A 25,492-nucleotide genomic window follows, 5' to 3' on the forward strand; every position below is an offset into this window, starting at 1 on the left:
TTCTAGAATATGAGTATCATAAAAGAAACACTAAAAAAATGTAAAAGCCAACACTCACAGGTCTCTGGAGTTTCTTTTGGAAGCAGGATATGGAAGCCAGGCCTTCTGCTCAGTGAGGGCTGGAAGACATGTGTAAAAGTGACACAGGTCTACATGGGTGCTGGGCCTCCCTCCAAACCACACCGCATAGGAAGTGTGAATGTTGGAACTGAGGACAGGGTTGTAGGGCAGGGCCCACTAACCACACCCTGACCCAGTGACCACAGGACAGGTAGATCATGGATGTGGTGACACCTCTCGCCCACAGTCAAGATGCCCATAATGATGCTTCACTACCATGCTCCAGGCCCAAGGGCTGTCCAAGACACTGGACAGAAACGTCTGAGCTGAGCTTGGGACGAGGTGGGAGGCCAGGTGCCATGGAAGGCCCTGGAAGCAAAGATTAACCTGCTTCAGGAGCCCAGGTGGATGAAGAGGAGCAAATTCAAAGCTAAAGCCCCAGGCTCACTTTGCAGGTTGTGGGGGCCTTCTTTTGGTATCAGGGCAAAAGGTTAGGAGGGATGGTGCTGAGGTGGAGAAAGCTTTGCAGTCTTCCTGTTGAAATATCCTGCTTTCTGAGGCAGGCAAGTTCTGCCATGAGAAGGCTGCCCAATATTTTTTTTTAATTTAAGATGTATTTGTATTTATTTTTTAATAATTTTTATTTTTTATATTAATCACAGGTTATTTACTTTGTGTCCCAGCTATAGCGCCCTCCCTCATTCCCTCCCAACCCCACCCTCTCTCCCTCATCTCCTCCCTGCCCCTTTCCAAGTCCACTGCTTGGACTTGGGGAGGAGGACCTCCCCTTCTATCTGACCCTAGCTTATCAGGTATCTTCAGGACTGGCTGCAGTGTCCTCTTCTGTGGCCCCCATGGGGGGGGCGAAGAGCTAGCCATTGAGTTCATGTCAGAAATAGTCCCTGTTCCCCTTACTAGAGAACCCACTTGGATACTGAGCTACCATGGACTATATCCAAGCAGGGGTTCTAGGTTATATCCATACATGGTCCTTGGTTGGAGAAACAGCCTCATGAAAGACCCCTGTGCATTTTTTTTTAATATGGATGTTTTTAGCACCCACGAGAAAAATCTCTGCTTTCATTAAGTCAGTGCTGGTGCTGCTCCCCTTTCACACCAGCACTTCTCTCCACCTTTCCCCGTCCTTTCCTGCTCTTCATTCAGTAAAAATGCTCCCACTGCAACCTGAAAATAAAACCTTGTTTTCTGGATCTATTAACAGCCACCCTCTCAGACCTTAGGTCTCTAGCCCCCTTCACATCTGCTACATCGAGCAAGTCCAGGCTGTGCAGCTGTACTTCTCTTCAGCCCTTTCTCCTAGCACTGTGACCACCTTAGTTCCAGTCCACATTGTCTTATTCTGGGGCCTTGTAGACTGTTTCCCCATTGGAAACTGAATCTGATTTCTTTATAGTAGTTTTTACTCTCTCCTGACCACGTGTCCCGGTTAACCCCAAAAGTCCAATATTTGAAGAATGACTCAGAGACCAGTTTTTCCCTATACAACTGTCTGTCACCCTCTTAATGTCCTCATCTTCTCTTCTTGCTGCTGAGAGTTCATTGAGTTTAACATGGAGTTGTTACACTGAGACTCCATACATACTCAGTTCCTACCTTGAAGACCCTTCCTCTCAGCTCTGCCAGCAAGAAGCTGTTCATCTCGTGTGGTCCAGCTACAATGTCATTTCTCCCAGGATCAAGTCCAGGGCCTCACATTGAAAGCCAAGCCTTGTGACAGTCTTTGCAGTTACTCATTCACTTAGTAAATACTGTGGAATATTTGTTGCACTCATACACCTGCGTGTTTTAAATTTTCTACAGTGGTGGTATATTGCAACTTAAAAGCAAAAGCCATTTTGAAATTTTCTTTCATCTGTTTTTTAATAAGTAGATGAGATATCAGAGTTATTTATAGGCTGAGTGAAAGATAAACAAGATGAAAAAGAAGTGGCAGTTTTGGAGCCTGGCTAAGAAGGTGGTGGTAGGCTCAGGACTCACAGCCCATGTGGAAGATGACCTCCCACAGAACAAGGAGTGTTGTTCTCCTGTTCTCCTGCTAGACTCTTAAACCCACCCCTGAGTTTTACTTTTCCCCATACTTCAGTGCCTTAGGCCCAGAAAGTGCTTGGAAAACATTTTGCCCTGATTTTCACATCTGTTTCCATTGTTGAATTGATACCAGCTGCCTAGTAAGCAGGTGGGCCCCGGCTAAGTAAGCAGGTGCATCCTCAGCAGCCACTCCAGTCCTGTGAACTTGCATGTTGGGAGTTAAGCAGTATCTCGGGCAGCCCTGCCCTGCTTCCTCGCAGCACTGCTCAAAAAAGCAACTGTTGTCTTCTTTCTGGGTCACTGTGGTCCATAGCAAGCTCACAGAGCAAGGCACCAACAGTGCCATGTAGCCTAAGGTTTCTGCTGTAAGCAGTGTTGGGTGTTGTGTTTCATGTCCAGGCACCCTACTAAATACCTTGCCTAAGCAGCTCCAGAGGGACAATAGCTTCAAAGACTAGTTCTGAAAATCACAAAGCATTCCCAGACTCTCCCGTCAGTCATTTCCAGGGTCAGAACCTAGCTGTTTCCATTCAGAGCTGTAGGTAAGACCTCTGCAGTTAGAGAGGGATGGAAAGAACTGCTGTATTCCATGTCCCGCATGTCCCAGTTCTCTGCTGAAGGCATCAGCCAATTAGATGGCTTACGTAAGGTCCTATCAGAGGAGCAACAGAACTCAGTTGTGAACTGATTTTGCTGTGAATCTTGGGAATGAAAATCAGAACTCAAAATGAAACAGTTTCAAGAAATGAAATAAGGCGTTTGTTTTAGTAAACACTTGGCTGTGCTAAGTGTCTTTACAAGGATGAGGAGCTTTGTGGGCTGGCTCACATTGGACCTGTTCAAAGGAAGGCTGGGTGCTAGGTTACCTGGCAGAAGGTTCCCTCCCCTGCTTTCCACATTCTCCTTCTTTCCTTTCTCCCTCCTCTCCTCCAGTTTCCTTCCAGTGCAGTGAAGAGTCCTGAAGATGAGCCTTTAAAGGTTCCTCCTGCCAGTCCTCAGAAGGAAACACTTTTAAGCTTACACCTGCGTGAATGCCTTCACCTGCTGTCACAGGAACAAAATTCCTGTCTTCTGGCACCCCAGACCCTCCAGATTCAACTAGTTTCAATTCCCTCTAGCACAGTGGATCACAACCTCCCTGATGCTGTGACCCTTTAATATAGTTCCTCATGTTTTGGTGACCCACAACCATAAAATTATTTTTGTTGCTACTTCATAACTGTAATTTTGCTACCGTTATGAATCATAATGTAATTATTTCAGATGCAGGATATCTGACCCTGTAAAAGGGTCATTCAACCCCAAAAGGGGTAACAACCACAGGTTGAGAACCACTGATCGAGCAGGTATATGTGGCAAAGACTTGGTTTCTTCTGCTTCTTCATCTTTAGTTTAAACGTTCACACAGCTGTTCAAGATGGGAAAGGACCCAATCTCTCTTTGGACTGGAGGACAAACCAGGAGAGCGCTAAGATTATGGAGGTAACTCCAGCTTCGTTTCTATGCAAACGCTAGCCTGTAAACAAACTGCCTTGGAACCCAAACAGGCTGGCAGGCTTGGAACCAGCTTGTACTATCAGGCTGCTGAGGCACACTCCTTTAGCAGGCTCATTCTTGTCCCCTTCACTGCCTTCACACAGCAAGAGCAAGCCTGTGGGATAAATGGAGCTGCTGCTGCTGCTGGAATAGCAGCCTTACTACAATTACATTTTACCCTGCTGTCGTTCTCCTGTTATAAGAAGAAACTTGGGTTTCATTCAGTCACCACAGGCCTCAGTGGAGGGAGGGCCCAGTGAAGGAGGTCGTCCGGCCCCTGCTCACCCTGAAGCCACCCCATAGTTTTTGTCCAGTTTGTCAGCTTCCCTTCCATCAAGCAGTCAAGTCCCCTGCCCTTTGCTGTCCCCAGCCTCTCTGCTTTCTGCCCAGGTCTTTTCCAGACACTTTCTTCTTGATACCTTACCCTTTAGCCATGGTAGCCAGGATAGCCTTGCCCTCTACCGCTGTGAGATGTAGCAGCAATCAGCTGTAACTGCCCCAGGCACCACCACCACTCCAGGTAGCCTGCTTTTGTTCCAATAAGGAAAGTGTTTCTTTCTGCCTAACAGGCTTTTGAACTAAATGTTCTTTATGTGGAAGCTCAGAGGTGCAGAAGTCACTTCACATCTAGTTATTTAAAATTTTAAATTAGCTTCATTAGTAGTTTTTGAACCAAAGATTGCTCAGGGAGTTGATATTTTTCAGAGAATTTTTTTTAAAACATCTTCATGGACTAGGACAGGATATCCAGGAATTTCTCCACACCTTTGTATCTATAAACTGCAAAGTGAATATGTGTTTGAGGAATATTTTGCTTCTTCGTCATCTATGCTAATGACCTTCAGCTAAAAATAAACAATTGTGGTGTGTGTGGGTGTGTGTGTGTGTGTGTGTGTGTGTGTGTGTGTGTGTGGTGTATCCACTATCCAGTAGATCTTTTAGTCTGAATCTTTACAGATGAACTGAAGAGTGTGAGTGATTCTTGAGAATTTCCCACCAGATTGCCCAGCCGTAAAATTGATTGTAGAATGCCCCTTCTCCCAGTGTGTCAAAGTGATGCTTAAAGGCAGCGGGACCCAGCAGCACTGTGCTGTTTTAGATCTATAGGTATCAGGATGTAAATCTGGAGGGTGGGTACCTCCTTAGATGATGTGTTTCCCAGCTATGAGCTTTTAGTCTGTGGTAGCACTGTGTTTAACCTGACATTCTGAACGCACCCCAGGGTGTGTGCTAGATGAAGAAGAGAGTGGCCTGAATCCCGTGGTTATGCAAAGGAGGCAGGACGCTTTCTCCTCAAGGGTTTTGTCCATGTGTTTCCTCCTCCTTTTCTCCACCTTTTCCATAAAAAGCCCTTTGTCTTCTGAAACTGGCCCTGGTTATGGACTGGATGCTGCTGTGAGTCCAGCTTTCAGATTGGAAATTAATGAGGTGTTCTATTGAGAGAAGCCTGCCTCCTACACGGCCGTCTGGCTTCTCCCAGGTCTCCTCCATGTGAGTCTTTGCTGCTTTCTCTGTGGGCAGCTGCCCCTGGCTGGCGTCTATTGGCTTTCCCCAGAGGTGCTTTGAAGGCTGCTTTTCCCAGGCTGGGGACTATTCTAGTGCATGTCAGCTGTGCCTCCCACGAGTCCTGAGCCATGGTAAAGCCAGGAAGCCTTGGCTGAGGAAGGAAGGAAGCTCCAGAAGTCTCTCTTTTGTATGTTAGTGAAGAAGGCTGGCACAGAGTGTCAGTGATGCAGCAATGAAGCAGAGGGAGAGAAGTCAGGTAAAGGTGCGATGGGAACCAGCACTAAGGTAGAAAGTTTGGTAGCGTCCATGTGGACGGTAGAGAAAGGATATCTGTATTGACCAAGAAGGAAATAGAGGCAGAAGTGCCCATTAGGCAGGAGCAGGTGCTTCTAGTAAGATAGTTCACTGTTAGTGGGCATGTGTACTGGGTTTGGTGGGGAATAGTGGGCATCTGGTACACTGTAAGAGCTCCCTAGGGTTACACATGGCTACTAGTCAGGGCTCAGCAATTAGAGGGTACCAAGGAAGCAACAGGTGTGTAGAGCTAGGACACGTGGGCATACAGGCAGAAGGGCATTTAAGAGCTCAGTACAGATTGCTGCGAAATTTTGTGAATAAACATTTAGAGTTCTGGAAGCAGTCATTAGATTTTAAAGCAGTTCTTGTTCTTCCAGCTTGTGGACAGCAGACACCCCTTCATCATGGAGTAGGTCCCTTCACTGGAGTGCTGTCTACTAGGGAAAAGGATACAGGCTACATGAAGCGTATGCCAAGCCCTGGCTGGGGGAAGAAGTCCATGACCTAGCTCCCTGGGAAGTATGAGGATGAGAAGGATAGCACAGTGTAAGCTGCCACTACCTGTCAGCAGGCTGGAAACAGGCTGCCTAGCACACGTGTACACACAGCCGTGCTGGAGGGACTCATTGTAGAAGGAAATGAAGAAAGGAAAGAAGCTAAATCTCCAGAGGAAACTTTCAGACCACAAGAATGAAGAGGTCACAGCCATGCTCTTCTTAAGCAGGCTGAGGCTTCCTCCATTCAGGAAATATGGGTATGCTCAGAGCGCAAGCCTGGCTCACCTGGACGGCTTCTTGTAGAGGCTGCATCTGCCTGCAGACTGCTTACCAGCCCTGCAGCTGGCTCTGTAGCTGTCCTTATCCATGGCAGGCAGCCTCGTGAGTGACAGATGTGAGGCCTGCTTGCCACGGTAGACATGGACTCACAGAGTTGCTGGCTGTTTGCAGTAGGGATAGTTCTTGGGATAATCTTAAAAGTATAGTTTTAAAATTTTTGGAGAAAAATTAAAGTCTAATATTACAGATTCTAGACTTCTTATAAAGATCTTTGCTTGGCTGAATAAAAGCAGGAACAGTAGCTGCTGTTCTGCAAGTGCCCACAGTGTCATGATTAAAATGCTGCAACTCTTCCTTTCAGGGAGGGGTGATCGCAAGGGTTACTGTGTTCATCCAGGATGGGTGCTGTGTTAGGTAAATCAGTGGGCTCCTCTCCTTTCCTCTTGCTTTCTCTAAGCCATCAGCCAGCCTTCAGACTCCATGTGTCACGGCTCAGGCAGCTATCCCGTCTTCTCTTCCCTATTGGTGACACTGATGACCAATGTCTAAACTAATGGAAACAATTCAGGGCAAGTCTCCCATGTGGCCTTGCTTTGTGCCTGAGGAGGAGCTGTCTGTTGAATTCTGCCTGGGCCTGGCGGTCTAACCTGCCTGAGGGCAGCAGTGTCTTGTTCATCCATGTGATACCAGTCAGAGCACAGGGTCAGTGCTCCGTCGGGATGTGTGTGAATGACTAACCACAGTCGGTCTGTCTTTGTAGATCCTTGAGGAATGGTTTGGCCGTACTATCATCCGTTCCTGTACCAAACTGAGCTACGACCATGCCCAGAGCATGATCGAAAATCCAACTGAGAAGATCCCCGAGGAAGAGCTGCCCCCCATCTCTCCAGAACACAGCAGTGAGGAGGTGCACCAGGCAGTCTTGAACCTGCACAGCATTGCAAAGCAACTCCGCCGGCAGCGCTTTGTGGACGGCGCGCTTCGTTTGGATCAGGTCAGTGAGTCTCTTCTGTTTACTGTAATCTTGAGTGGCGTATGCCCAAAACCCAAGGGTGAGACATAGCCTGGTGGCTCTCTCTCCCACCTGTTTCCCCTGCCACTCTACCACACCATGCCCTACACACACATGAAGGGGGCAAGATGGTGTCGGTGTAGATGGCTCTGTGACTCCCAGCTGCTCTTACCCAGAAAGCCTGAGTGCAGGATTGAATTCTTACTTGCTAGATGACATTGCTGTGACAGGAGCTCATAGTTTCAGAGGCACTTGGAACTTGGCTCTGTTGTTTCTGGCCCACAGTTAGGGGGAATGACATGTGAGAAGCATGTGGTCCAGCAGAGACACTTGTCTCATGGCAGCTAGTAAGCAGAGAGAGACAGACAGACAGACAGGCAGGCATGTGAAGGGACCAGAGACAAGAAATACTTTCCAGGGCATACCCCCAGTGATATCAATGAACCTAACAGTTGGTTCTTTGAGAAGATAAGCAAGATTGACAGGCCCTTGGTCCAGCTAGCCAGAAGAAGTAGAGAGAACCCAAACGAACAGAATCGGAAATGAAGAGGGAAACATTACAACAGACACCAAAGAAATTCAGAGTTTCATAAGGGAATACTTGAAAACCTGTACTCCATTAAGTTGGAAAATCTAAAAGAAATGGATGAGTTTCTAGATTCAGCCAAACCACCAAAATTAAACCAAAAAGAAGTCAACAACCTAAACAGACCCATAACAAATAAGTAGATTGAAATAGTAAAACAAAACGAAACAAAACACCTTCCAGCTAAAAAGAAAAATGCAGGGTCAGATGGATTCATAGCAAAATTTTACCAGACCTTGAAAGATCTACAGCTAGTCCTACTTTTCATAAAGTAGAAACAGAAGGAGCACCCCCAAATTTCCTGTATGAAGACTGGTCTCTATGTCACCAGTTACGTCCTCTCAAGAGGATTCTTCCTCTGTTCCTTGTTTCTCGCTCAGTGTTCCTGAGGACAGGGCCTGCCTTCCCATCATCTCTTTCAACAGTCCATCCCTGACTCCAAGTGGCTAAGTTGATGCTAATGAAGACAGAACCTGCCTCTGACCTCCCTCCCCACCTCAAGTCTAGTCTCTCCGCCTGGTTTCATAACTGCCCGGATGCCCCTCAGCAGTTCGCCAGCACTCACTCACCTCCTTCTGCATAAAGGAGAGCTTGGCACCTACAGCGTGGCACACAGCCTCCCTGTCGTTCTCTCCCTCTCTGATGCCCAGGGTGCGTGTGTGTGTGCTCCCAACTTGGGTGTGCCAGTTGCTCAGGTTGCCATGATTATGCTTTGATGAAATGTTAGACACGCTTATCAAACACAAATCTCAAAAGGAGGCTGTTTATTCTATAAGCACATAAATCTTTTGGAAAGACGTTGGTGGAATAAGTCCTCAGAATTTCTTTAAGTAAAACAGCTGTATAAGAACTAGAAAATCCTAAAACTCAGGCGGCGCCTGGACTCAAGTCACTTTACGAATGTTGTAAGGCCTAGGGGTCTTCAGAAAATGAATTGGGTTTGGATAACTAAGAAAAGACTAGGAGTCTATGGTGTTGGCACCTGTAATCCCAGCACTCAGGAAGCTAAAACAGAAAGACTGAAGATTCAAGACCACATAAGATGTATGTCAAGACCTTGGGGGGGGGGGGGGCGGGGGAGAGAGAGAAAGGAAACAAAGTGAATTTAGTTTTCTCTCATTTATAGCTCAGGCTGAACTTGAACTCATGGCTAGCCTCCTGCTTCAGCTTCCCAAATGGTGGGACTGCAGATATGAGCCACCACAGCACGTACCAGCTTTTGTTTTTTTAAGTCTTACTTTTTTCAAAAATGGTGAAGAAATATACATTTATATGAGTTAAGATATAATACAAATTGTTGAATTGTTTGTTTTATGTGCCTCTTTTGCATAACTCCCTTATTTATTTTACTTTTACAATGACAAACCAATGCCAAACTCAGCAAATGAGAGGGTTTCTGAAGTAACGTTTCTAGGTGTTTCCTTATCAGGTTGCTGTAACAATCCAGTTGAATACCTGGGTTAATTCATGTGTGAACTGGGTGTGGCGGAAACAAAGGCAACCTCAGCTCCCTCCCGTTAGAAGAAGCATGGTCATCAGGGAACGACACAGTTATTGGTGAAGGATGAGCTGTTGGCATGTCTAAGACTCAGAATTTTATTGCTGAAAAGACTTTACATATCTGTGGCTCAGTGGCCCTCTTACCTCATAAATTAGAAGGCTGAGGTCCCCACAGGTAAATGGGTTGTTTATTGCCAGACATCCAAGTAGTTCTTTGTTTGGTTTTCCTCTATTTATTACACCATGCTGACAGAAGAGAAAAAAAGTTTGCCTTTAAAGTGAGAAGGAAAAACACCCTCAAAAACCTAATTAGGTTCCAGTTAATTAAGGTTTGAAAATAATGACTTTGTATCCTTGGAGTTGATTCCTTAGTTCCCCAGAAAACAAGTCTGTGGACCCACACATTAGATGGAGCTAGTCTTTGCAGCCAAGGACGCTGGTGAGACCATTTATAAATCAGCTAAATGGCTTTATTCAGAAGCCACTGCATTTGTTCCCCTGTCCCTATTGTCTTCTTTGCCCTCAAAAGTCCATTTTTTCTTGATGCCTTTTCAGAGGCCTGCTGTTAGGAATTGCTCTCTGAAGCTTTGTCTGCCATAGTTCACTGTGGCGGTATTTTGGGTGGCAATCCTTAAAAAAGAAAAAAAAAAAAAAAAAAAAAAGCACATCCTTTTATGTCAGCAGCAATTGGAGATCAGTCTTTGGCCAATCTAGAGATTTTGCCTTTCCAAGAAATCAGGGTTTGATGACCCTGAGAGTGAGAAAGGGTGGAGAATAAGGCACTGATATGGTGCCTGTTTGCAGAGTCGGAGATCCAGGCTTGGTAAGTGCAGAAAGGCAGAGCAACTTGACCTCGGGTGTTTGCAGTCAGCTGCTGGCCCGATCTGAGGTAGCGAACTTCAGCCCAGCTGCCTGGCTCCAGGCCTCTGGGGCACCGATGACAGTCTTGTTCCTGAGCCTGGTGTGCTACCTATGCTGGGAAACACTCTGGAGTGCTGCTTTGAGGCAGAGCAACCATCTAAGTGATGGTCCCCGAGAGCTGGCCCTGATTGCTAGCGAAGTTGTCTGACAAAAGGTGATTCTCCTTTGTGTCGCTGCCTCCCAGGTGATGCAGGCCTTCAAGACTACCCTGTAGTTTTTGGTCAGCTGAGTTGAATAATGCACCATCTTAGTGGTTTGTCTCCGAATCCATGTTTGCTGCTGCCAGGGTAGTTCAAGGGTTTGATACAGATGGCCGCCCTTTTTTAATTATTTGCTTATGTGTCTCTCCTGCATCTTAAAAGGGGGCTCCCCTGACGGTGTCAAGACTTCTATGTGTGTGAAATAAAAGAAATCACAGTGGTCTCTAATATCCACATCCTGAGTTTGATGCAAGGGGAGCCATCAGAGAGCTTCTGTTCCTGGCTGCCACAAGCCCTACCTTCAGCAGCTGCCATCTAGGGAGGAAGATAGAACTGCCTGGCTTAGGTGTCCATAAGACTCTGTGTCCTATTTGGGGTTCTAGCTTAGCTCTTGCCCTCAGAAAGGATACGATGGGAAGATATTGGGGTACCAAATGGATCTTTAGTACTAAGACATCTTAGAAATACTAGCTGATGTCAGAAAACCCCGCCCACTGCTTTCGGAAGCTTTCTTAACCTATTTCTCTTCAGCCAGGTTAAGGCTTCTATGAGAAACAAACCAGAGGCTTGCGGAGGTCATCCAGGGTCCCCCAGCAGGCAGTTAGAACTGTGACACTCTGAATTCAGAGGGACTTCGAAGTCAAGTGACGAAAACCTGGGGCAAATTCCTACAAAGTAAAGGAGGCTTTACTAAGTTCTCAGCTCTGTCATCCATGAAACCTACTTGACACAGTTTTGAGGCCCAAGCTCTACAGTTTCTTTGTATGAGAGCCTTATTAATGGAAGTCACTTTTGAATACCCTGGGACTCAAGCTGTGCGATGCTGTAATGTTTGACCCTAACCTAGTCTAGCCTTTCAATCAGCCTTGGCAGGCTTTCCCAGGGAAAGCCAGATAGTAAATGACTTGAGTTCCTGGTCCATATGGTCTGTCTCTGTGGCTCAACCCTGCCTGGTAGTGTGAAAGTGCCAAGTGCTCCAAATGAATGGAGCTAGTTGACACACAGTAAAATGTGAAGGTCACTGAGATTTGGATTTCATATCATTGTCATGGGCCACAGAATATTATTCTTCATTTGATTATTTTTCAACCACTTAAAAATGTAAAAAAATCCTTCTTCGCTCCAGGGCCATACAAAGCAGGTTAGCCTGTGGCCCACACATCACTGACCCCTGCTTAAATGACCAACAAGCCTTTCAGCCCTATTACCCAGAGAGCCTTTAGCAGCTCATTACCACTTCCCCAGGAAGCCAGGCTAGTAATGGAGAACAGTTGGGCTAAGTGAGTTCTCAGGATGGTTCCATGCAATTAAATAAATTATTCCTTTGATTAGTACCATGCTTAGTGGGTCCAGTTGGAGGCTGGAAGTGGAAGAGTGGCTGACTCCCCTTAGTACCAGTTCTCTTGCCCTCCTTAAGGTCCAGTCCCTTTAACCTGCAGAAAGCCAAAGAAGCAGCACTCTCCCTCTGCAGGATCCTCAGGGTCATGGCAGCCGGTGGGGCTACTCCAGGAGGAACAGGCTATGTGGAAGCTGGGTAGCTAGTGTCTCTTCCTGCACCTGCCCTCAGTGCCAGACACACCAGTCTGTTCCTTTTCTTCTGTAGCTGCATCTTGCTGGCTGCTGTTCATTGTTCAAGGAAGACATTGGATGCAGCTGCAAAGGATGGGCATGTTCTTCTGGCTTTCCTCTAGTCCTGGCGTCTGTGTCATACTGAAGGTTCTGTGTGTTTTCACTCAGAGAGCTCGTCAGTCAGCATAGTTTCAGAGATCTCTTTTGGGGAGCCTCGTGTATGCTGAGAATGTAAGATGAAGAATGAGAAGTTTCAGATATGGGAAGAGTGGCGGCAAACCACTAGACAGTAAGAAGCACCAAGACAGACTCCACCAGAGAACAGGGATGGAGGGGTGGTTGGAAGTGTGTGCTGAACCTGAGACTGAGGAACCTGAACCTGAACCTGAGACTGCCCCAGACTCAAGTGTTCATCCTTAGAATCCTGAGGACAACAAGAGTTTGCCGTGTCCTCTGATCTTCAGAAGTCAGCATCTGTAACTTTTGTCTCTTGCCTTTCACTTCCTGTTTGTAATAGTTCACAGGAGTCATTTGTGTTGGCCTGATGTGAATAATATAAGGAAAACCAACAATTTAGATTAAAGACAATCCCTCCATTATCTATGACCCTCCTCCCTATTTAGGATAGTGACTGTGGTTTTCAGTGGGCTTCTGCTCCATTCAAGCCTTCTGTTTAAATGTTGACAGCACATGGCTTCAATCGGATATTTAGCAACTTGCTGATTTTTTTCCTTAAATAAATATTTTTATAAGTTTGCAAAAATATACAAAATTCAAATAAGAGATTGTTCTGATTTTTCTACTTTCCCATTTAATACTTTCATAGCCTTCATGAAAACACACTTTTCGTTGAAGTGATCCTTTTTCATTTGTAGGTCCAACTCTCACCACCTGAACTCTCATTAGTGACAGCAAGGGTGGGGAGCTGCATCCTCCATCACAGAGAATAGGGACACATAGCATTCAAGGGTGGTGTCTGGGAACCTTTCCTTTGAGAATGACAGATCAGCTTAGTTACCGCACATTAATCTCATATGAATTACAGAAAACAGTCATATGTATGCATCTCAAACATGGGCAAGAAACAACCTTGAAATGTGACCTAGTTACATATAACTACTTACAGCCACTTACATGACCCGATCACTGTCTGTGGCTTGTTAGCTAGTGTATAAAAACTGGTGCACATCCTTCCTTGCCAGGTGAACGCCTCTGGGTGGCCCGTTATTACCATCTGCACTCATTCTTCCTAAGACACGGTATAGAACCATTCCTCACACTTCCAAAAACATCAGTGAACCCTGTTTACCTTGGGAGTTGTTGTGAATGCAGACTCACACATGACCACTGGCCCTTGCTGGGTGGATGGGATGTGTCTTGAGTTCTCTCTCCAGTGGCAGGAATACTGCTTATAACTCTGGAAAGGAGCTGTAGACAATGGGAAACAGATAAACCCATGAAGTACAGAACATGTGGACTTAGCAGAGAGGCCTGCGGGGTGGGGGTGGGGGAGTGGATCTCAATAAAGCTGTGCCCACTTATGAGCATGATGAAGAGCCAAAGTTAGTTCTTCCTCCTCTGAGCCCTGAGCCAGTGGGGACTGGATACATGTGTCACACTGAGGTGAAAGTGTCTCCATCTCCCCGAGACAGTTGAGATAAAAGGAGACAAAAAGTAGCTAAAGATGAAGCCACACACCCCTCCTCACTTCTCCACCCTTGGTATTACCTTGGCTGCTGGGAGTCCTTCCAAGGCAGGGTGTGGTGAGGCCTGAAGCCGGAACTTCTGCACTTGGTCAACAGGCCTGTGCCGAGCCTCAGCAGAACACTGAGGTCTGCTTTCTAAGTAACTCTAGAAAGCAAGCTTGGCTCCTAGCCCACCTCTAGAAGCTTTTGCTTGCCTTCTGGTTCCTTCTACATGCCAATGTCCAGCCTCATTTCTCCCAGGCAAAAACAATCATTGCTTTATGCCTGCTGCTATAGCCTCTGGGTTCACCTCTCTCAGAACCTGCAGAGCCTGAAGACTGAAATCCAATTCTCTCTGTTAGGGTGCCCCTAGCACTTCATGCCTTTGTTACATTGTCCAATTGCCTTGTCATCTTCTATCTGTACCCCTGTCTCCTCCCCTAAGATTGAGTTCCTACAGGGCAAAGACCACATGGTGTTCATCTTTGTGTCCCCAGTCCCTGAGTGGTGCTGCTTTTAAGCAAGCCATTTGTTGCCTATGCATGCTGGTGTGTTTAAATAAAGCGCTCCTGGCTACAGTGGGGAGAATGGAAACCAAGGCCATAGAGCAGAGGTGTGTTTGTGTAAGGGAGTTACTGTACAGTGTGAACTAGGGCTGCCCTCCTCTGTGTGAATGAACTGGCTATTTGATGCTTCCAGGGCATCCAGCATGTAGAACAAGATGTGGTGGAGACTTTCTCAGGGGGAGCTGACTTGACGGGTATGAGGAGTCAGAAAGTTTCATTCAGTACCCTTAGGGCTGTCAGCGCTTCAGAGCTGTCAAGTATTTGGGGCTTCCCTCTCAGATTGGGACATCCCTGTTGGGGGTAGAAAAAAGGACTCTTCAGAAAGGCAAAGACCCCCTAAGGTTCTGTCCACCAGAGAAAAGAGGTGCTGGCTTGAAAAGGAAAAAGGTACCAGACCCATACCTGCCCCCAGACGACTCTGGGTAAGCTGCCATCAGATGTTCCTTTTAGCCCTGGGTGGGGAGGGAACAAGCTGGATGGCAATGGCAGCCTCCAGCCTCTGAGAGGACCCACACAACACACCCTGCTTTGCTCAGAATAGAAAAAGTTGCCATCAGATAAATGCTTTCTGTTGGTCTCCAGGGCTTTTTAAGAAAGGAAGCAAATTTAGACTGAAACCCATGTGACTCAAACAGAAGTCCTTGGCCTTCCCAGAATACCGTGAAGGGGAAAGAAGACTCTGATGCTGACCAGAAGAGACATAAGAACTTCTGTGACTTGAACAGGGCATGGCCAGAACCCTCATTTCCTCAGAGATGAGATTCTTTCCTCTTAGTGGCCTTGACAGATGGAACGGAATTTGGCCCTTCTGGGACCTTGCCTTTTGGGTAATTGTACTCACAGTTAGTAAACCCTGGGACTCTTTTTATTCACAGGACATACTACACATCCATGCCCTGCCTCCATGTCACACTCACGTCAATTGAATGTGAGCCAAACAGCTACATAAGAAACATGGAATTCTTTGACGTTGGTAAAACCTGCACTGGAGAAAGGGAACCCTTGCAGCTGATCCTTAGATTTCAACCATGACTGCTTCTTGGGACTGGCCCAGTTGATTGCAGTTTTTACTCTTCAGAGTGCTGGGAACTCTGTTTCCCAGGCCAAAGCCCTTCTGTTCTGTTCATTGTCTGTGCTAAACTCTATTGCCATCCTAAGTTCCTGCAAATGCTGCCTTGTCTCTCAAGAACCTGTGGGTAGCATGGACCAATGGCAGAAATGTCTCAGGGACAAGATACAGGTGTTGTATTTTACTAAGCGAGGATATTTTTCTTTAAAAAGTCAGTCACTAGGCTAGGTATATAGCACGGCTGCTAAGTGTTTACCCAACAACATGAGGCCTTGGGTTCAATCCTCTGCACAGCATAAACTGTGTAGTATATGGCCACATGCCTGAAATCCCAGCAGTCAAGAGGTGGAAGCAGAAGAATCAGAAATTCAAAGCTGTAGCTTCAAGTGCACAGAGAGTTTGAGTGCAGCTTGGACTACATGAAACCCTGTCTCAGAAAAAAAAAAAAAAAAAGCCACTGTAATTGAACAGATGAAAACATTCTAGCCCTGAGGCAAAGGAAATACACAATGTGACAATATGAGGTAGGATTTTTATTACATTTTTATTTATTGGGGTGGGGGATATTTATCTCAGCACACAAGTGAAAGTCAGAGGCAACTTGCAGTGGTCTGTTCTCTCCTTCTACCATGTGGGGGCCAGGGATGGACCTCAGGTCAGGCTTGGCAGCAGGGATGTTTATCCACTGAACCATCTCTCTGGCCCTGAAGCATATTTTTTTATATTGACTTACTTTATCTTGTTGGAACCACGTTTAATTATCATTTTTTCTCATTTTGTTTATGTCAGAGTAGCTTATGAGAATTACTAGATTCATGCATCATACCCAAATGGTATCTTTTGATGAGTAAGAAGATTGTGTGGAAAGAAGGGAAGCAGGTATTTTTGTTTTTCTTTTTGCATGTCGTATTTCAAGTCACTCAAATCTGAGTGACAAAACACTCATTATACAAACTGATCGTCATGCAGAACACTTCCTGCTGTTGCTGCAGTTGGGATGGTTACAATTTTTGCTACTATAAATGACTTTGTAATTAATACCCTTAAACAGAAACTGTAGAAGTCACTTAGGAATCCAAACATATTCTTAAAATTACCAGGTTGAAGAAAAGTAACTTTTTGTGTTAATTCTTAAAATTAACTTTATTTATTGTGTTAAAAAATTAATATATGTTTACATTATAAACACTTTAAAACGAACAAGGAGAAAGTAGCCATTGGCCATGCACCGTCTAGTAATAACACTCTGTACTGTACATATTAGAACCTTTGGCTTTCTGCGTGTTTTCCAGAAAGGCTGGACTAATTGAGGTTTGCCCCATCAGGGAACAGTACTATGCTGTTCTTCTTCTCAGCGAGTTAGGCTTGTGGCTTTGCTTTAATCTGTGTTAATGTTAGGTAACTTGGAAATGGCATTTCATTGTTTGATCTGCCTTTTTCCTTCTGTGTCTCCATCAACTTTCAGACTTCTCTTTGCCAGGCCTGTGGAAAACAGATGCTACATGCCATCCCTGGAACCTCCAACACCATTAGCACAGACCCCTACCATGACCAACTATAACCGCTTTTTCCCTGTGAAGGTAGAATTATATACTATAAAATCCACCATTTTTAGTATACAGGTGCACAAACTCTACACATAGTCATATGATCACTACCATGGTCAAAATATAGAATAGTTGTATCACCTGATAAAATCCATGTGTGCTCCTTGGTAGCTAGACCTTCTTACTTGTCCTCAGCCCCTAGTAAGTCACTAATGAACACATGCATACAGGGGGAAAAGTCAAGTTAAGGTGTCATTCTTTGGGCACCCTCTACCTTGTCTGTTGAAGTAGGATCTTTCCCTGGGACCAGAGTCACCAATTTGGCTAGAGGAGCTGTCCAGTGAGCCCCAACAATCTTCCTGTTTCCCCCTCCCAGCATTGGGATTACAAGAACGTGCCACCATGCCTGGCTTTTAATGTACAGTACAGATAATTTGACTCATTCTTTCATTCTCTTATTCTTTCTGGATCTTTTTCTTTTTTAAATAAGTTTTTAATTTTGAAGCAGTCTTAATTTATCAAATGTTGTCCTTATATTATCATATCTAAGATTTTTCACTTGTTCATTTTGTTTTTACCAGTCTTGGTCTTAAACTCGAGCCTCCTGCCTCTGCTTCCCAAGTGCTGGGATCACAGGCATGTTCCTCTAACTCCTGGCATGAGAAATCTTTGACTAACCTAGAATCACAGATTTTCTTCTGGAAGTTTTATAGCTTCAGAATTTATTTCTGCTTTCTTCTTCCTTTATAAACACATTTCCAGGCCCAGCCCAGAAGTTTGTTTTGGAAAACAGTTCCGTCAGCAGAGCTGGACACACCTGAGCAGATTTGGGGTACAGTCAGACCTGGGAACCTTGCCAGGCACAGTGCCCTGCAGGGGCCATCTGCAAAGAAGTGCACACTTCACAAATTACCTCGGCAGTGGCTTGTCAGCAGATCTTCTCTGGCTTAAGCCTTGGCATAAAACTGAAGATTGTATCTTTCAAAATAGGGAACAGAATGATAAGAGAAAAACCTCTCAACTTTGTAGATAAATCCTCCTGACTATCGCAGAGCGGGATGGTGAGTGGTGCCAGGCAAACTCCCACGTCAGTGACTCACTCAATCATGCTTTAATCTCATAACTGAGCAGCTTTAAAAACTACAGTCAACAAGGCAGCTTATGGGTTACAACTGCCATTGGAACTAGGTTTCTCTCCGAACAGCTGGACTGCAGTGTGGTGGGAAGAAAGCCTGCTGTGGGTGAGAGGCCAAAGACTGCTTGCCTGGGAAGGATGTGCAACTAATGTTTGATAGAAGTCTGTGAGATGACCGCCCTCAGCCATCTTCAGCCATGGGAAAGTACACTGCAGCAAAAGCAATCGGAAGGCACTGATAATGCAGTATCAGTCACTGGGCTCACAGGGCATAACAGGGCAGGCAGAAGATTCCAGTTCCGGTCAGGGAGGGCCAGTGAGGAGAACAGGTTGGGAATGGCTCCTCCGAACAGACCCAGGCAGATCCGTGCTGTGATTTGCTAACTTTTAAAATGTGGCTGTGTCACAGGGGAGTTATAACTGGGCTGATGAGGACCTCACTGGGCTGTCCCCAGGCATAGACATTCTCTTGCTGTCAGTGTGGAAGCTGTTACCCACAGGAGGGATGGAGTGAGACTTTGGTTTCAGAGCCCCATCTCTGGTAGCTCTGTAGAGACCCAACTAGACAGGCTCAAGATAGGGCATCAGACAAGGCATTTAGAAAGTTGCAGAGGCCATCAGATGTCAGACCATAGCTGACAGGAAGATTCAGGTGAGAGATTCAGGGAGTCATCAGGAAACCCATAAGTTTCTGCCTGCATAGCAGGGGCATATGGTACTGTCAGGAAAGGCAACCTGCCAGAGGGAACAAGCAGGCATCTGCTGGATGATAAGACCATGAAAACTTTCTGGCCCATCTTTGTTTCTGTTTCTGTTCCAGTGAAAGATGTGGGAGGTCATCATCCCTGAAGGCTCTCTACTTTCCTCTCCTGCTAGACTAGCAAGACTACCAAGCAAATCTAGATGAGGCCGCTGTGAGCTGCCAAGGTACTTAGGATGGAGCAGGGCGGCACTGTAGCAGAGTACCCACTCCCTGCAGTGGGCCCAGTTGCTTACTGTGGGGCTGGGAGCACCAGCCAGCAGTTCTATTGGTCCTAGCCCACTCCCCTCCTTCCTTACCTTCTTCTCACTCCCTCTTCCCAGCTGAGTTTTTTCTCACTTGTTACAGAGAGAGAGAGAGAGAGAGAGAGAGAAGAAAAAGTGAATTCACTCCCAGGTCTTTTGAAACCCAATGTGTCAGTGATGGATGAGGCTGTATTCTCTAACTTCAAAGGAGAAAAACTAAGTAGAGTGAATACTGGCTGGGGGGTAGTTGAAAAGTCCCAGGGAGCAGGAGACACAGGAGTGACCCTGCCATCATGAGGAGCGCCCCCATCCCACCCCTGCTGGTGCCATGCAGAAGTACAGACAATGCCACTTTCAGTAAATCATGACGGACCCTGAATGCCCAGTTTTGTCCTGTTCTCAATGGGCCGTGGGCATATTGCTTAAGATATAGCCACCATTTGTGCTCAGTTCCCAGCTACTCAAAGGCTCGACATTGAGTGCTCTCTCAATTGTATAATGGAGTCTTTGCATAAGTGATTTGGGGGGAGTTTTTTTTTTTCCAGATTTCCATAACTAATCATAGTAGAAGTGACCTCAAGTGTAGTGCAGACCATTGTCCCTCTTCACCCCTGCAGCCTTTGAATTGTGCTGAGCTTCAGAGGTATCCAGGCAGTACCTAATTCAATCACTCATCTGACCCCTGCCCTCTTTGATATCGGCCACTCCTCTGAGCTCAGTGGCTCTGGGGGGTGGTGGGGTCTCCCACAAGCCTGGCTGCTCAGGAGCTTTTACAGTGAGTGGAGAGTTCTCAGCCCTTCCTCCACCCCATCCCTATCCCCACCCTGCCCCCCCCACCACCCCAGCTCAAAGAATCCAGTGCTTCAGGGCTACTTGTTCTTATGAGACTGCACTTGTGGAGATGCCTATGTGAAGCACCCTGGAGCGGTCCCATGCTGGAGTCTTGGGAACACAGGGAAAGAAAAACCTGGGGTCATTTAAGGGCTCGTGTGGTCATTTTCTTAATCATCTATGACCAGCAAGTGCCTTGTTTTCAGTAAAGCTCGGAAGTTTCCTTGGCTCTTTATCAATCATAACAAACAGCTAGAATTTATTGAGAGCCTTCCATTTGCCAAGTGCTTTCACATGCTACCTTCCTTCACACTCAAGCCCCATACCCATTTTTACAGCTGAGGACCAAGGCTGGAGGTGGAGGAATTGTCAGAGCACACTCTGGGCAGGACTACAGAAGCATCTTCTGCAGCTATTCCCTTTCTCTGTCAGATGCGGATACCATGGTTTATACTCTACAAACTTTAAAAATGGACTAAGTCCTTAATACAGAACAACTCTGAAAAGAAAGTGCTATGTGAGTGTATTTATAAAACCTTCTTGAAATGACAAAATTCCAAAGAAGGAGACCAAGTGCATAGTTTCTGGATGTTAGAGTTCATGGGTCCAGGAGGGAGGCCCATGTCCTGGGACCATCTGTGTGTGAATGGCAGTAGCAACTCTAGGGATCCAACCATGTGTGCAGAGTGGCCCAGATCTGGACACGTGCCAACATCAGTTTCCTGGGCTAGACCCATGTAATATGTACCCTTTGCTGGAAACTGAGGGACATGAAGACTTTCCGGCCCATTTTTGTTTCTGTTGACTCCCTTGAAGTACCCCAGAACAAAAATGCTGCTTAATTCCATTGTGTGGGATGCTAGTCCTAACCCGTGGGAGATGACCACATCTTAGGTAAAGAGCCACAGTGTGCAGAGTAGTCCACACCTTGCAGCGCGCAGGACCTGGGAAGGGAGTGGACCCTAACAGAGAGACCAGGTTTGAGTGCCAGTCAGATGGAGCTGAGACTAGCTCTCTTTCTGTGGAGAAGTGCTCAACTAGGGGTTGGACCCTTGAACGCTAACCTCGGGGCTATCGTTGACCCAGAGCAAGTTTCTTAAATGTTGTGACCACCTCACTTCCTAGCTGTCAGGTGTCTGTGTTAGCTATGCCCATCTCCAGAGGCCAGTAAGAGAATCCAGGAGGAGCCTGTGAGATTGACCAGCAGATAAGCCTGATGACCTGTTTGATCTCTGGGACTTACATGGTAAAGAGAGAACTGACTTCACCAAATCTACACGTGTGTAACTGAAAACACACACAAATAATTTTTTTTTTTCAATAAAAGGGAGAGTCTAGCAGGAGTATACTTCACATGTGTGTAACTGAAAACACACACAAATAATTTTTTTTTCAATAAAAGGGAGAGTCTAGCAGGAGTATACCCTGCCAAACCTTTTTTTAAAAATTATTTGTTTAATGTTACAGATGGTTGTGGGCTGCCCAAGATGAGTGCTGCCAACTAAACTTGGGTCCTCTGGAGGAAGAGCAAATTCTTTTAACCTCTAAGCCATCCCTCCAGCCCCAGCCTACCTCACTCGCACAGAAGGCTATCTTGAGCTCAGTCTTGATCACTTGTGTTTCATCATGAGTATCTGTCTGGTCCCTGTCTAAGTCTTCACGTTGAAGTCAGATCTATCCAACAGATAGCCAGGCAGCGGTTAGTATTATTTTTTTTTCTGGAGTTGGTGATTTATTTCTTCACTGTTACTCACTACTTTGCTGAAGATTTGGGGGTAAACTGATAGGTGTAACCCAAGCGGTCTCTACCTATATTTGTTTCTTTTCTGTGACAAAACACTATGACCAAGAGAACTTTAAATGAGAGTTACAGTCTGTGGTATGGAGCAGAGGCATGGCATCAGGAACATGGGAGAGCTCACACCTGATCCACAAGCATAAGGCAGGTGAGGGGAGAACACTGGGAGTAGCACCAGTCTTTTGAAACCTCAAAGCCTGCCCCCAGTGACATATCCCTTCCAACAGGCCATACCTCAATCCTTCCCAAACTGTGACACCAACTAGGAACCAAGTATTCAAAAATATATTGGGGTTCTTGTTCAGATCACTACATTACCTGAGACTGCTAAAGGGCTTGGTGCTGTCTGTTCCCTGGACTCTCTCCCATCACGTCTTTCAGAACTTAGGGTAGGCCTGTTCCATGTAGGCCCCTCTACCAGATCCATCTCTGAGCTCCCACAGTGTAGAATCCTGTGACTGAGCCCTCTCTGCTAGCTTTTTCTCCAAAGTGCACATAATGCCTACATAGTGACCAGTGCCACAGACTATATACTTTGGTCTATGCTCTAAGAAATTGAAGTTGGACACAGGAATCACCAGCCCATTTCTTTGGGGAATAATAGTGCTAATCTTAGTATTGGTTGTTTTCTTTCTTTTTCTTGGTTTCTATCAGGCAGTATGTTGACCAGCTGACAAACGTTTCTTATTTCAATCTTTTGCATCCTCTTGGCATCAGTTCTGGTCTCATTACTGGTTATTGCTACAGCCTAAGCCACGTTAGCTGGAAGGCAGACATTGAATGGAGAAGTAGAGCCTGCATGCCTGTGTCTCTCACTCACACACAGATGTACATACCTGGCCCCGCCAGTCTTCACATTGTACCCTGCCTCTTACAGGGTATGTGATGGCACCCTTCCCACAGCACAGCCTCACCCAGCCCCCGACTCTGCTGGGCCAGTGTGTGTATCCATCCCTGGGGGCTTCATGTCCCAAATACAAGGGCATGGAAAGAAGCCCTTTTTGCTAGTGATCCTCAACAAGGTTGGCATCTGGATGCCATCTCCTGTTCTCTGTCTGCCTGAATTTAGAGACTGAGAGGTTGTACCTATGGGAGAAGACAGTGAGTGAGAAATGCAGACTTTAGAGCCAGATGGGTACGGGTCTGTATACCAGTTGACCAAATGCTGGTTTGTCTTAAAGTCGCCAGGTTACTTTTACCTCCCCTAGCACCATTTTGAACTCCTTTAAATACTGGTGATTGTAACTGGACATTTGACCCTCTTGGCATCATTCCAGCTGCATAAGGAGCCCAGCTCCAGTTTCTCTTTTCAGATACCCACATGGCCTTGTTTAATGTTTTTATTTTATATAATCTTTGTGGCACTTACCCAAGATTGGGTAAGCCCAAAGTTGGGGCTTCTATATCAGAAGTAGGCTGGTTGGGATGGGATAATAGCTGTGCAGACACACAGTGGAGACACAGTCCAGCTTGAGGGTAGATGGGAAGAGTTGAATGGAACAGTATTCTTGCATTTGGACTGTCTATGCCAGCCCAGGCTATGCTTTAACAGGTCATTGCGGCCTCTTCCTTGCCCAGACACCAGTTAATGGCTCGAGCCAAGGTGCTGCCTGGGCTGCCGCCATGGTGAGGCACATCTGCCAGCTCAGCCGGGCCATCTTAAATTGGTTTTGAGATTTGAGGAAGGGGTGAGAGTTTATTTGGCTGCTTGTTTGTTTGGGTAGTTTATTAATATTTTTGTTGTTTGTTTGTTTGTTTGTTTGTTTGTTTTTGAAACAAGGTCTCACTGTGTAGCCCAGCCTGGCCTCAAACCTATTCTTTTGCTTCAGCCTCCAGAGTGCCAGGGTTAGAGGCATGTATCACCACCATAAGAGGAAGCCTTTTGCTTTTGAATAGTGTAGTTCAGCTAGGGGTATATAATGCTGCCTTAGGCTGAAGCAGCCCTAGAGACCAATCACCAAGGAAGAAGAATGGGACTACCATGTGACAGAGGAGCCTGTGTCTGCCATGCCGCCTGTGCAGTGCAGTCAGACTCCACTGAAGTGTGAAGCCTAGGTCTCCTCTTAAATTCCCCCAGAAAGGCCCAGAGAGAAGCAGTTGTTTCCCCAATGCTGCTCAAGTTAAAAAACTGAAGCCTGTTTGGGCTGTGGTGGCACATGCCTGTCATACAAGTGCTCAGAAGGCAGAGGCAGGTGAACCTCTGTGAGTTCAAAGCTAGCCTAGTCTAGAGTATGTTAAGGCCTGCCAGGGCTGCATAGTGAGACCATTTCTAAAACAGAAAAATGAACCTGAACCCTACAGTTGTAGAAATTACTCAGATTTCAGTGATTTCTTTCGGACTAATTGAACAAGCTTGTGCCAGTATGTTGTGTTTCTTACGTGGAGCTCTGCACATTAGCAAGGCTGTCCTGCAGGCCTCACCACTACAAGATCACCATTGTGGATAGGTTATAGCTATTGGCCTGTGGTTTTCCTCATTTAATTTTCACAGCAACCTCAGAAGTGCTGTCATTATCTCTTTAATTATTCAGTCAGAAAATGAGGTACAACGAGGTAAAAGAAGGAAGCTCATATAACTATTGGGAAGTAAAGTTGGGATTCAAAGCTGAGTGACCTGGAGAGGCCAGGTCACTTCTGGTCTAGTCTTCTTGAGTTGTCAGGAAGTGTGAAGCCTTTGGAATACTACAAAGAGAAAGAAAGTTGGACTGGGAGAAGGATCTAGCCTGGAATAGACTTAGGCTTGCTCTATCTCCTGAATTGTAGCTTTGGAGCCCCCATAAAGACTGACTGTTATGTAGTATGGAGTTAGAGGGAACACAAATTTCTGCTTAACAAAGTGGCCCCGAAGATGATTGTAAATTTACCTTGTTAACATTCAGGAGTATATATAGTGATTTTTAAATTTTACCCTAATTTATTTTGTGTGCACGTATACATGTGAGTGAGTGAGTGTACACACAGCACAGCACAGATATGGAAATAAAGAGCAGTTTCTGGGAGTCAGTTCTCTCCTCCAACCATGTAGGTCCCTGGAATCAAACTCTGGCCATCGGCTGGCAGCAGGAGCCTTTCCGCTGGTCTCTATATGTAGTTTCTTAAAGGCCAAAATTGTCCAAAGATTTTCTCACCACACATGATTCTTACAGTTCGCAAGGCCAGTAGAATGTCTTTATTTCCTTGCTGGATCCTGGCCTTTACTGTTACCCTCCCAAACCTCTTAAATTTTGTTTACCGTTTACATCTCCTCCGAGCTGTAATACTTGAGATGTCTTTAAATTTTACACCCCCATGTGGTCCCTGGTTTTCATCACAGGTAGGGCAACACCTCTTAGGTGATGTTGTTCTATAAGAAAGAAGGTACAAACACTGGTAACAACCCGGGTGGAAATAGCAATTCCAGGTAGCCTTCACCTCCTGGACATTCACTGGGGAGAGCACTGAACAATGTAGTAAGCAGTTGTAAGATTGGTGGGCACTGCATGGCCGAATGATGGTGCAGTGGCTCTAGTGCCAGGAAGTGCACCAAAACCCCTGGAGCAAGGAGCAGGCAATAGAGGAGGGGCAGATGGGTTGCCCCAAGACCCAAAGGGGCCTAAGATGGCAATATTGTCATTTTGAATATGTTGTGCAGGTACTTGGCCCTCTGGGAGGGAGGAAGGCAATTAACATCAAGTTATGAACCTTGACAACTGTTCTTTCTTACATAAGACAGCCTTAGGCAGAGAAAGTGTAACTGCCACTTGGTCCTCATTAAAACATCTCAAGGGGTACATACAGATTCTTCTAGAAACGCTGATCTATTCTCCCAACAGATACAGCAGAAATGGTTATAGATGTTTTCCTC

The 25,492-nt window shown here is 46.0% G+C and overlaps 1 protein-coding gene across 4 annotated transcripts in view; it reads left to right on the forward strand.

Annotated features, from left to right (window-relative positions):
* Window positions 1-25,492, forward strand: part of Dis3l2 (DIS3 like 3'-5' exoribonuclease 2) — a 317,733-nt gene that overhangs the window by 251,753 nt on the left and 40,488 nt on the right. For all 4 annotated transcript variants that reach the window (XM_060368782.1, XM_021657963.2, XM_060368783.1 and 1 more), the window contains one exon: window positions 6,985-7,218. In XM_060368782.1, the coding sequence (XP_060224765.1) occupies window positions 6,985-7,218 (234 nt within the window). The remainder of the gene's footprint in view (window positions 1-6,984; window positions 7,219-25,492) is intronic.

The sequence above is a fragment of the Meriones unguiculatus genome, chromosome 15 (genome assembly GCF_030254825.1).
Source record: "Meriones unguiculatus strain TT.TT164.6M chromosome 15, Bangor_MerUng_6.1, whole genome shotgun sequence".
Taxonomy (NCBI): domain Eukaryota; kingdom Metazoa; phylum Chordata; class Mammalia; order Rodentia; family Muridae; genus Meriones; species Meriones unguiculatus.